Here is a 12,178-nt window from a genome sequence, read left to right on the forward strand (position 1 = left end):
AGGGGTGAATGGGGATGATACAAGGCTCATGGCAGAGCTAACAGCCACTGAAGAGCACTTGCGGTTAAGACAAAGACTGGTTAAGAGCGCCCCTCCTGCCATAATGAAACAAAGCTTAGGGGTTTCAGCACTTCTTCTTCTTCTTCTTTTTTTTTTTTTTAAGATTTTTAAAAAAAATTTATTTGTCAGAGAGAGAGAAAGCACAAGCAGGCAGAGTGGCAGGCGGAGGCAGAGGGAGAGAGAGAGAAGCTGGCTCCACACTGAGCAAGGAGCCCGGATGTGGGACTTGATCCTGGGATCTCAACCTGAGCCAAAGGTAGTGGCTTAACCGACTGAGCCACCCAGGTGTCCCAATCAGCCCTTCTTCTGACTCTAGAGCAGTGCTCCTGACCTCTGGGGACACTGTCTCATTTACAGAGTCCCTACCAGAATATTTGAACAACTTGCTATGGTCTGGGAGAGGAAGAAGCTGCAGGTTTCACAGTATTTCCTTTTTTAAGATTTTACTTATTTATTTGACAGACAGAGATCACAAGTAGGCAGAGAGAAAGGAAGGGAGGCAGGCTCCCTGCCTAGCAGAGAGCCTGATGCAGGGCTCGATCCCAGGACTCTGGGATCATGACCTGAGCCGCAGGCAGAAGCTTTAACCCACTGAGCCAGTCAGGCGCCCCATTTCACAGTATTTTCATGCATACATTCAATTTGTTCCAACACTAAGATGTGTTAGTACACTAAGGGTATAGAGAGACAAACCTCCCACGACTGGCCTTCATCATTCAACTTCACCTGGAAAGAGGGGAAAAGTTGTGAGTCAAGTATTACCGAAAGTCAGAACAGGGAACAAGTAACTCTTCCCAGAGTGGGGGGGACATTTGTCCCAGGCATTCAGCAGTAGCAAACCTGGACTAGGCTCCTGCCTCCTGCCTGGCTTGAAGATTCACAGTCCCTGCCTTCAGGAGCTGAAAACCTAGGGCAGTTTCTCCGTTTGAGAACCGCCTATATCAAAATTGTCCTGATGCTTGTTAAAATGTGAATCTCCCGATTCTCCAGAGAAGGGGAATTGGATGGATAAAGCAGGTGTGGGTGTAGCACTCAGGTGATTCTGATGCACACTGGAGCTGGCCAGGTGAGCCGGGTGTTAAGAAATCAGTCCAGGCAGGGGGAACAGCATGGAAGTGACTTGGGAATCCTTCTTGGCCTTCAGGCACTGGGGCTGCATGCAGCTCAAGACAGCAGGCTCTTGGAAAGGGATCCTGTCCCTGCTGTTTACCACCTAAGGCCTGGAAGATACATTTGTCAATATGCTGGCTCCCAAGATAGAAGTGACCCGAGAGTCGAAGGAAAAAGAAGTCAGAGGAAAAAAATTGGTGTTTCTTTGTTTCTTCTTCTTTTATTACGATTTCATTTATTTATTCGACAGAGAGATCACAAGTAGGCAGAGCAGCAGGCAGTGTGTGTGTGTGTGCGCGCGCGCGCGTGGGGGACGGGAAGCCGGCTTCCAGCTGAGCAGACAACCCGATGGGGGGACTCCATCCCAGGACTCAGATCATGACCTGAGCCAAAGGTAGAGGCTTAACCCACTGAGCCACCCAGGCGTCCCAAAATAGGTGTTTCTAAGGGGATGAAAACTTTCCAAAGAGTTGTCCGTCCGGAAGGCAGCTCCGCCTAACAGAGGGAGCTGGGGAGGTGGCCGCCCGCGGGAAAGGGCTGGGTCCAGTGGGCTGCAGCGGGGGGACAGAGCGGGAGGTGCCTCCTCGCCCCCCCAGGCCAGCCGAAGAGATGAGGTCACCGGGCAGGGCGCCAGCAGCAGCTGCGAAGACGCGCCCGCGCCGCGGCGGGAGGCGGTGTCAGGCTCCGGCCCCCGGGGGGAATTTCCCTCCCGCCCCCTCGGGAGGCGTGGCTCGGAATCCCGCCCACCTGCCGCCCGAGCCTGAGCTTCTTTACCGCCCGCGCCCAAGGCCACACCCCCCCGGGCTTCGGCCTCCGCGTTTCCTCCGGGGTCCTGAGACACAGGGCCTTGGCCCCGCCCCCGGAGAGGCCCCGCCCTCGGTCCCCGCCCCGCGGCTTGAAGTGGCTCGGGCTGGGGCCGCCCCCGAGTCGCGCGCGGGGCGTGGGGCGGTGCTGGGCAGCGGAGCCTGAGGCGAGCTCGACGCCGGGACTGTCCAGGGAGGCGCAGCGCAGCGCGGCGGGAGCCCTCACCCCGAGCAGCCCCCGGAGCAGGAGCAGCCGCCGCCGCCGTCCACGGAGCGCAGCCGAACCGGCCATGGCGTTGTCGATGCCGCTGAACGGGCTGAAGGAGGAGGACAAAGAGCCCGTCATCGAGCTCTTCGTCAAGGTGAGCGCTCGCCCGCCGTCCCGCCGCGCTGAGCCCCCGGCGTCCGCCCGGCCGGCCGTGGGGGGGCGGCGTCCCTGCACCCCGGACGCTCCTCGGCCCCCGCGGCCCCGCTGCGCCCTCGCGCGGCGCCCGCCCCCGGGCCGGGAGAAGCTGCTCTCGCGCCCCCCGCCCATTGTCTCCGGCCCACCCGCGCCTTCCCGCCGCCCAGGCCGGTCGAGGGAGCCGGGGCGGGACCGGGACCCCCGGCAGCCTGCACGCGGAGCGGTGCTCACCGTCTCCAGCTGCGCGGGCTCCGGCGGCCGCCAGACCGTCGTCCAGCGTCTGGGTGGGACGCGCCGCTGCCTCAGCACCCGGGCCGGGGGGAGTGGGTGGGCCCGTCACCCCCAGCCCCGCTCCCGCCCAGGCGCCGGCCCGACTGCACCCCACCCTCACCCCCGCGTCTCCCCGGGCCGGGAACGAAACCTCTCGGTCGGGAGATGATGAACCCAACTTCTTGGAATGCTTTGTCAGAGACCATTTCGCTTCCCGCTGGCATGAAACTCTTAAGTTTAATTTTCGATGCGATCTTAAATTTTTTTTTTTTTTTTTTTTAAGAAGAGCAGCAAGGCTTCCGGGAAGGACCAAGATTCCCAACTTGGGTTTTCCTGTCTTAGGTATTTTACCACCATCTGGGGTTTTTGTTTCTCAAACTCGGAGTGGTTTATATGATGCAACATTTTGGCTGCTCCCTTTGGTGTTGCTGCCTCGGGAAAGATTTTGAGTGCCCTTTTGTTTTGAAAGAAAAGCTGATGAGGGGAAGAACTCATAACTTGCTTGGGCTTTAAACAGTTGATTTTCCCCTCTGGTCGCTTTCCTGGAACTACCTTATTTGCCTACAGATATTATCCCTATCTCTTTCCTAGCTTCCTTAATATTTTTCTTTTCAGCAAAGGAGAGAGAAGTTAGGAGCCTCTGGCTCCAGCTGCCTCCCTCAAAACTTCAAAATCCCTGAGATTCTTCTCATAGTCACTTACTTACACGGAGCTAGGCTGTGAATTGGAAAGTTAACAGGAATTTAGAACAATTTTCTCTTTTTTCCCTGAGTTTTTATTTTAAAGAAGGGAAGATAACTGAAGGCTGTGTTTGAGAGATGGGAGAGAAGACATGATCAGAACAATGTTTTAGGATTTTCTTTCACTTACTGGTGTTAGAAACGTTGTGGTTGGGGGAACTGGAACAGCAGACAGGTGCAGAACCCCCAGAATGTCATCATCAAAGGTTCTGTGTGTTTCTGTGGCAGATACAGTACTGGGAAGTGCAGAGGATGTAGGAAGGAACCTGAAATAAGAGAAAGATGGGTGGAAGGAAGAAGGGTGGGTTACCGATCAATGTTCAGAAAGTTTTATTGAACTAGGAATAGGAAGGAATTTCCGTAAACTCAACAGCAATGTATCCACCGAAGTTCTAAAACAAACCAACAAACAAAAACAAAAAAGCCCCAAAACCCACCATGATACTTAATGGTGAAACTTTAGAGGTAGCATTACATTTAGAATCAGGTAAGGATACTATCAGTAATGGTTTCTTTTCAGCCGTGTTCTGGAGGTCCTAGCCCATACAAGAAGACAAGAAAATGAAACGAAGTGTATGAATTATATGAATTAGAGAGGAAGAGATCTATGCTTAATGCTCTGCCTACTATTAATTTAACCCTTTAGTTAGAATGAGAGCAGCATGGTGCATTGTTTCTCAAACTTGAGTGACTGTATCCTGCTTCCCAGTTTTCCATATTTGGATTGATGTATATTATCAATTACTAAGTGTATCTTGCAGTAATATCTGAAACTGATTCGATGTGGTGATTATATTTCTCCTGTGTGTAACTATTAACGTAAAAAATGTTGTGATCCACCTAACAGCATCCTGCTTACCACTCATTGTGAGCCTTTCTCACAGGGCTTGGTGACGGAGACCCAGGGTTCGGGCCACACAGTTCTGTACTCCCTGGGCAAGTTGTTTTCCCTTTCTGAGACTTATTTTCTTTTTTTTGTGGAATAAGACGTGAAAGGTTTTCTGCTGCCTTGTGATTCTGCTTAGGTAAAACATTGTGCTGATATAAACCAGGATAGTTGTTTCAAAGAAGAAAAAAAGGGCCAGGTAAATCGTGGTAGAGGTTTTTTTGGTTGTTGTTAAAGAGTGTGCTTGTTTTCTTCTCCAAACCGATATATGGGAAATGCAAATGAGGGAAGATTTTACGGTTATTTTGAAAGCAGTGAGTGGGCAGAGGCCATGGTTGTTTAGCATGGTATGTTAAACAGTGTTAATTATTCTGCCAAGAGGTATCTGAATTTGTAGCCAAAAACTATTATCTACACTTAAAGCGTGTGAGTGAAAAGGATATTGAGCTTCCCGGTTTAGGTAGCTTTAAATTGAAGAGAAATAGGCCACGACCTTACTAACTAGTGTGATTGGACTCACAACTACGTTGCCTTCCTGGTGAGTGTTGTTTTTGGAGTTCTCTACCCCTGAGTCCCTTGGCTCCCCATCACCTGGATAAGTGCAGTTCTCCATTTGTGTTTGTTTACTCCAACACCTAGAGGGTAGGGCACCCTCCCTATAATAAAAGAAGCATATAAAGGCAGTCATCCTCAACAGTGAGAATGCCTTCTTCCCTCACCAAGAGGGGCCGGGTAGGTGTGTATATTATGATATACCAGCTCTAGTTGGGAACCACTAACCAATAGGGTGAAGTTCAGATCCTTTAGCAAGGACATAAGGCCCCTTATAATTTGAATGTAATTAAAATTTCTAGTCCACTCTGTCCACTTACTAGTTGTGTGTTCCAGGACACACTACTTAAACCTCTCTGTGCCTCATCTGTACAGTTAGGATATTAATAGACCAAGCTCATAGGAATAAATTAGTTGGTATATGGAGCATGTAATAAGCTTAGAACAGTTTCTGATACACAGAAAATAGATACTAAGTGTGTGTCATTTTGTATGTACATATTTATATGCATATCTCCCCTTGTAGATAGACATTTAATTCCTTGAAGGTAAAGTCTACATCCTGTTCTAACTGCCTGGAAAACAAGAGGGTACCAAATGTTTGAAATGAGGTTGTTTCCTTTTTTGTTAGCACTCTGCTGTTTATATATGTGTTGATAAGCTTTGGAATTGGGAACTACTTACTTAGATCTTCATAGTCTGAGTCTCAGACCTTGGTCCTTTATTTCTAAAACCCTGATCTACCTGCTTTTTCCTCCCTCCAGTTTGTAGTACTTCTAGTCTTTTCTTGTACCTGCCAATTTTCCATCAATATTTCTTCTTGGCCGTGTTCAGACTTTGCAAACCAAGATTTCTGTATTAAGTAAAAATATTAGTTATTAAATCACATGATGAGAGAAACTGAAAATGACTGATTCTTGTTTTTTTCTTTTGGCTTGTATAAGCCCAACTCCAGTTGACCCTGCTGCCTCCCCAGCCCCTACCAGTAGCTTTGGTATGATGCGATGGTATTTCTGATCTCGGCATAGAAGGACTCCCTCTGTAGAGTTTAGTTTTATGGGCTGGAATTTGTTTATTTATTTAAAGATTTGCTTACTTGAGAGAGAGAGAGAGAACCCATGTCTGTGCTCACAGGCTTGTGAACAGGGGGAGGGGCAGAGGGAGAGGGAAAAGGAGAGAAGCTGACTGCCTGCTGAGCCCAGAGCCCTACTTGGGGCTCCATCCCATGACCCTCAAATGACTGAGCCACCCAGGCGCCCCTTATGGGCTGGAATTTAAAGTTGTTGACACACAATTTTGAACCAGTACAGTCCCTGTTGGCAGTGGTCAGTAAACTGCTGGGATTGGGGTGGTGGTTGTAAAAAATTAGTCTGGTGCAGGGCGGCATAACACACAAGAATAACTCTTCCTTTTGAAATATTTGGCAGGATTTCCAGTGTGCATGGACCCTGGAGCCAGACTACTTGGCTTGACTCTGGCTTCCAGTAGTGTATCAGGGAAGTTTCTTATGTTCTCAGTGCCTCACTTTCCTGACCTCTAATACCAGGATAATAATAATAACAACAATTTTATAGGGCTGCTCAGGGGATCAGCTGCTAATCTGTATGTATTAATTAGGGTAGTCTGAGCTGCTTTAGTAAATAATTCACCCCAAACGATGATTCAAACAAGATGGAAGTTATATTTCCTTTCTCACTTAGCAATCCAAGGAGAGTGTTTTAGACACTGAGGTGGTGTTCTTTCTTAGAGTCATTTAGGGACCACAGCATTAGCAACTTGTTTTTCCATCAACCTGGAGAGCATTGAACTCCCCTAAGCTGTCAAAGCTGGTGGCAGGGAGGTCCTGTTTATAGCCAGTGGGAGGTAGGGAATTTGTAGGAGGCACATGTCTCTTAAGGGCCTTAGCCCAGACTTTCTGCCTCTCACTTCCTTTCTCATTCCACTGGGGAGAACTTGATCATATGGCTTTATCTAATTGCAAGGAAGGCTGGGAAATGTGATTTAGCCATATATCATTCTCTGGAAAGCATTAGGAATAGGGCTTAGCAACAGTAAAGACTTACTTTTGTTGGGGGCGCCTGGGTGGCTCAGTGGATTAAGCTTCTGCCTTCAGCTCAGGTCATGATCCCAGGGTCCTGGGATCGAGCCCCACATCAAGCCCCACATCGGGCTTTCTGCTCAGCAGGGAGCCTGCTTCGTCCTCTCTCTCTGCCTGCCTCTGTGCCTACTTGTGATCTCTGTCTGTCAAATGAATAAATAAAATCTTTAAAAAAAAAACTTACTTTTGTTGCTGATGACAATATAATATTCTTTTTATTTTAAGTGACAGTATATTCTTAAATGTGGGCTTCATTAATAGGATTCAGGAGAATCTATAAATCCTTGAAATTACATAAAAAGTTCTATATGGGTCTTTTTTTTTCTGGGGATTCCTGACACAGGTTTAAGAACCATTGCTTTTAAAAAAGTAAATGGTGGAGTTCTGATTGTCAAGCATAATTCATATAAGCAAGGTGTAGAAGGGTTTGGCCTAAGTCATCATTAAGGTCACTTCTCTCTGATTATCTGTGACTTAAAGAATTTACTGGAGTGAATTAAGTGCCTCATACTGAATTAGGTACTATGGAAGTTATAAGAAATTTTTAAACATTTCCTATCTTTAGGTTTATAAATTTTATTGGAAAGAAGAGTTGGGGGAAAGATGGAAGTAGATTTGGACTTGACCTTGAAAAAGTGGGTGGAATAGTTGGATTGGGAAAAGCCAAGAATGGGAGTGTCAGTTTTTTAAAAAAATATTTATTTTTTTGACAGAGAGAGATAGAGAGAAATGCTAGTTTTGACATTATTTGTAGACTCATTATTCAGGAAACAGTAGATAGACTGATCCTTTTGAAAGAAGGAGCCAGGAATGATTCAAATCTGTAGTGCCAAGGAGACAAGTTATTTAAAGGTTGAGGATGAGACTTTTAAAACCTAACTTAGGTTTTTGCTCATGAATACAATTTTCCCAGCCTTGTTTGTTCTCTTGACACTCCCTATGTTTTGGATTGCTGTCTATCCAACAACTTCTTAGTGGCATTTGGGAGGGTGCAGCTAGAGCTCAGAGACCGGCAGACCCTCATCTATTTTGCCAGTATAAAGTGAGTTCTGTATATTTTGTATCAAGGGTAGTCTTCAACCTCCTTCTTTTTTTTTTTTTTTTTTAAACACAAATGAAATACATTTTTATAGGAAGTGATGCTGAGAACTTTGTTCTTATAATTGAACAAAAATGAATTCAACAGTAGGACAATGTTACCTTGGATCTAATTGGTTTGCCATTCCTTTGAGGTTTCCAGAGGGGGAAATTCAGGAGATTAAAAAAAATGAATGTAAAATGTGAAGTTAGTGGGAACGCTATTCTTTCTACATGTCTCACCTATTCCTGAAGGCCTTTGTAAAGGCCAAGGTCATGATTTTGGTTTAACTGTAAAATTCTGAGAGAATGGGACCCCAGATGGGGAAGAGACAAGGGGCTGCAGAGGTAGGGGACTGAACCAGTGGGAAGCCTAACATGATATGAATAATGATAGGAAAGAGGCAGTGGGGAGAACCTGGCTGTCCCTAAAAATTACAGTTGGATTGAAAGGATGCTTATAGAGATGCTGAGAAGCCAGTAAAAGAATGATGAGCAAGACTTTCCCACTTCCTGTTTCATTAGTGCTTTGGATTCTCAGTGTCAGGTGTCTCCTGGATAGGGAATTAGTGAGTCCATAGAAGGGAAATATGTTAGGCAGGATGGGAAGTGTGATTAAGTCATTAATTAAGATTTTGATCAAAGAGAGGGGTAAGTTCACCCATTTTAGAGACTCTTGTAGAGAATGGAAAGGTAGTTTCTGAAGGAAAATAACATCATTACAAACCTTCCAAGTATGAATTAACAGGAATCTAAATTTAATTCAGGGCATCAGTTTGTGAATTCTCTTGGAACTTCTAATCCTGTCGTCAAAAAGACTTGGCTTTTATCCCTCAGTGCTCAGTACTGAGTATTGGTATAAGGAATATCAATTAGCCTTGTTTGGTTTTTGGGTTTTTTTCCTCTTTATTTAAAACCAGGAGACTGTATTAGTCTAAATTTATGAAAGTAACAAATTAATGTAGACAAGTCAGACTGTATGTGAAAGTTTATACCAAAGATGGCCTAAGAGTATCTTAAATTTTATTTTATTTTAAATAAAATTGAATTTTATTTAGAATAAAATCTATTTGAATTGAAAATTTTTCAAAGAAATAAAAACTTAGGAAGTGAAAGTTTGGTTTTGCACATACAGATGTCTGAGACAGAATTGAAAAATTTTCAAAGAAATAAACTTAGGAAGAATGTGTGGTGCTGATTTACAGCATATTTTAGTTAATACAGGGATTCAGAATATTGGCTTAGAAATGTTGAGGGCTTATTGATTCTTCATTAAACCATGTAAAAACAGTTGCTAGCCATCAGTCACACAAGCTTTGTTTGCATTCTGTAATTGTCTGCAGGACCCTTGCTTACAAATACACTGGTTTTTTTTTTTTTTTTTTTTTTTAAGATTTTATTTATTTATTTGGCAGACAGAGATGACAAGCAGGCAGAGAAGCAGGCAGAGAGAGAGTTGGAAGCAGGCTCCCTGCTGAGCAGAGAGCCCGATGCGGGGCTCCATCCCAGGACCCTGGGATCATGACCTGAGCCTAAGGCAGAGGCCTTAACCCACTGAGCCACCCAGGCGCCCTACAAATACACTGTTTTTAAATCACTTAGCATAAGTAGTATCTAAATTTGATCTGCTTTCTTTTAAATATTGGCCCCCAATTTGGAAAGTAATGTCATATCCTTTCTGCTTCATAGTATATTCATTTTATATGGAATGGGTTCTTTAAAAAAATATGTGTTTTTTTCCCCCAGTTGTAACAAACCGTATTCATTTACATAGACAACCTTGAAAACACAAAAAAGTACACATAAAATAAAATTACTTATAACCCCTCCTTTGGAAATGGCTACTATTTCTATTTTGTTGTATGTTATAGTCTTTTCTATAAACTTGCATGATTTATTGATGAGAGTATTTTAATGTTCTTCATGACAGCAAAATACTTGGAATGAAAAATGAAGCCCAGTCTAGTGTATAACATGTATTAAGTTGTGAATTGGTTTAAAGGAGATATTCTTTATTTCATTTTTTTTTTCAAAGCAACTCAGATTGTGTCTGTATTTAACTTCCCAGTGGCACTAAAAGAGCATTTACCCTGTTTGATCTTTGCTAGAAGAAAGCAAGCTTTTTTTGGTGAAATTTGCCAAACCTAGAGTTGTTCGTAGAATAGATACTGATTAAATGGTTTGAATGTAGTCTGTCCCTTTACGTTCTTTAGGAGAAATCTGTTCTGAAAATCAAAATTATTTTTTGGTGTTAATTTTCCTCTTTAGCCTTGTGCTGGATGCCCATTTTATAGTTAGAGGAGATAAGATACAATCTTGTCTAGAAATGGTCCAGCTTGGTATAGGGATATTAATAGAAGCAAATGTTAGTTGAATACATTCCATGCAGTAAGTGCTGGAGAGAAAGAAATAAGAGGAGGTCTCTGGTCCTCAAGGAGCTCACTGTATAGCCTAATGGACAAGCAGCAGGTGGGTAAATGCACCAGAGTTGATGGCTTTTTCCTATGTAGTATAGTTACTTTTTGTCTTGTGCTTTTAAAAATGAGGGGCATCTGGGTGGTTCAGTGAGTTGAGTCTATATCTCTGGATTTCCACTCAGGTCATGATCTTGGGGTAGTGAGATCGAGCCCTGTGTCAGGCTCTGTGCAGGGCGTGGAGCCTACCTAAGATTCTCCCTCTCCCTTTGCCCCTCACCTCTAAAAAAAATTCCAGTTGAGTTAAGACCTTAAGAAATGATTTATGTGACAACCTAAATGAACTGATTGACTCAGAGATGAGTGAAGTGTCTATGTTGTCTGCTGACAGGTGGTTAGTATTATGGAATGTACTAAGTGTGGTGTATTATCAGTTGTTTCCAGAAACTGGTATCTTTTCCCTCAATAACTAATTTATGTATTAATATTCTGTAATTTTAATCTGCCTAAAATAAAATAAAACCTATACTTTTTGCCTCAAATGTACTGTAATTCAGTAAATGTTTATGGAATTAGATATAACCACTTGATCTGGCAGAGTTTTTCAGATCATGACCCAGCTATGTTCCCGGTCTTATCTCCCACAGCAGCTGCACATTTACCTCATATTCTAGCTAGACTCATCCTGAGCATGCCCTGGACTTCTCGGTCTTCATGTAAGATTTTTGCTGGTGTTTCCTTCATTTGAAGTATCTTTGACTTCTCCAGCCCATCTCCCACTCCTTATTTCTGCCTGCTGGAACAGTAATCATTCTTTTTTTATTCAGTCATTAAACAGATATTGAGGTAGTGTTGTGGTGACTTGGCTATATCAAGGAACAGCCTGGAGTTGATATTTCAGGTGGGGGAGGCAAACGATAAATGTGTGTCTGCTAGTGATAAGGACTATGAAGAAAACTGAAATAGGGTAAGGAGTATGGAGAATGATAGGGGTGCTGCTGTTTTTGATTTAACGATATTTGGATGGCTTTGCAGAGAACAGAATATAGGGAGGCATAGTTAGAAGCAGAGGGACCAGTTAGGTGTTATTTAGTCATTCAGGCGAGAGATGATGGCTTGGGCTAAGGTGAGAAGTAAGTAGTCTGATTCTGGATGTATTTCTAAGATGGAGATAACAGGATTTCATGATGTGGAATATGAGAGAAAGGGGAGTCAGAGATGATTCTGAGATTTTCATTCTGAAGAAATTATAGAGTGGTGGAGCTGCCATTAATTGAGATGGGAAGGCTGTGGAGAGCTGGTTCTGACAGGGAGGAGGTCAGGAATTTAGTTTTTGACATGTTATATTTGAGTATGTTAAGACCCCATATAATCCCTTGTCTAGTGGGAGAGGCTTATATTAAAGAAATACACGAATAAAGACAGTATATAATTACAATAAGGACAAGAGTAGGGCATCTTGAGAAGGAGTGATAGGAAATCTGATTAAATAGAAGCTGATTGGGGGTTCTCTTAGAATTGATGTTCGGATGAATGGTGATTAAGAGAAGAATGAGGAGACGAGGATTCCAGGCTAGAGGAATTGATATATGTGAAGGCTAGGAATATTCAAGAAATATTTTTGTTGGGCGCCTGGGTGGCTCAGTGGGTTGAGCCGCTGCCTTCGGCTCGGGTCATGATCTCAGGGTCCTGGGATCGAGTCCCGCATCGGGCTCTCTGCTCAGCAGGGAGTCTGCTTCCTTCTCTCTCTCTCTCTGCCTGCCTC

At 44.2% G+C, this 12,178-nt stretch overlaps 1 protein-coding gene across 1 annotated transcript in view; it reads left to right on the top strand.

The window, feature by feature from the left end:
* The first annotated feature begins 2,080 nt into the window (after positions 1 to 2,080).
* Positions 2,081 to 12,178, top strand: part of CLIC4 (chloride intracellular channel 4) — a 76,605-nt gene continuing 66,507 nt past the window's right edge. The window contains exon 1 of the mRNA XM_059138570.1: positions 2,081 to 2,335. Coding sequence (XP_058994553.1) covers positions 2,264 to 2,335 — 72 coding nt within the window. The 5' untranslated portion in view covers positions 2,081 to 2,263. The remainder of the gene's footprint in view (positions 2,336 to 12,178) is intronic.

This window comes from Mustela lutreola, chromosome 10 (assembly GCF_030435805.1).
Source record: "Mustela lutreola isolate mMusLut2 chromosome 10, mMusLut2.pri, whole genome shotgun sequence".
Classification (NCBI taxonomy): Eukaryota; Metazoa; Chordata; class Mammalia; order Carnivora; family Mustelidae; genus Mustela; species Mustela lutreola.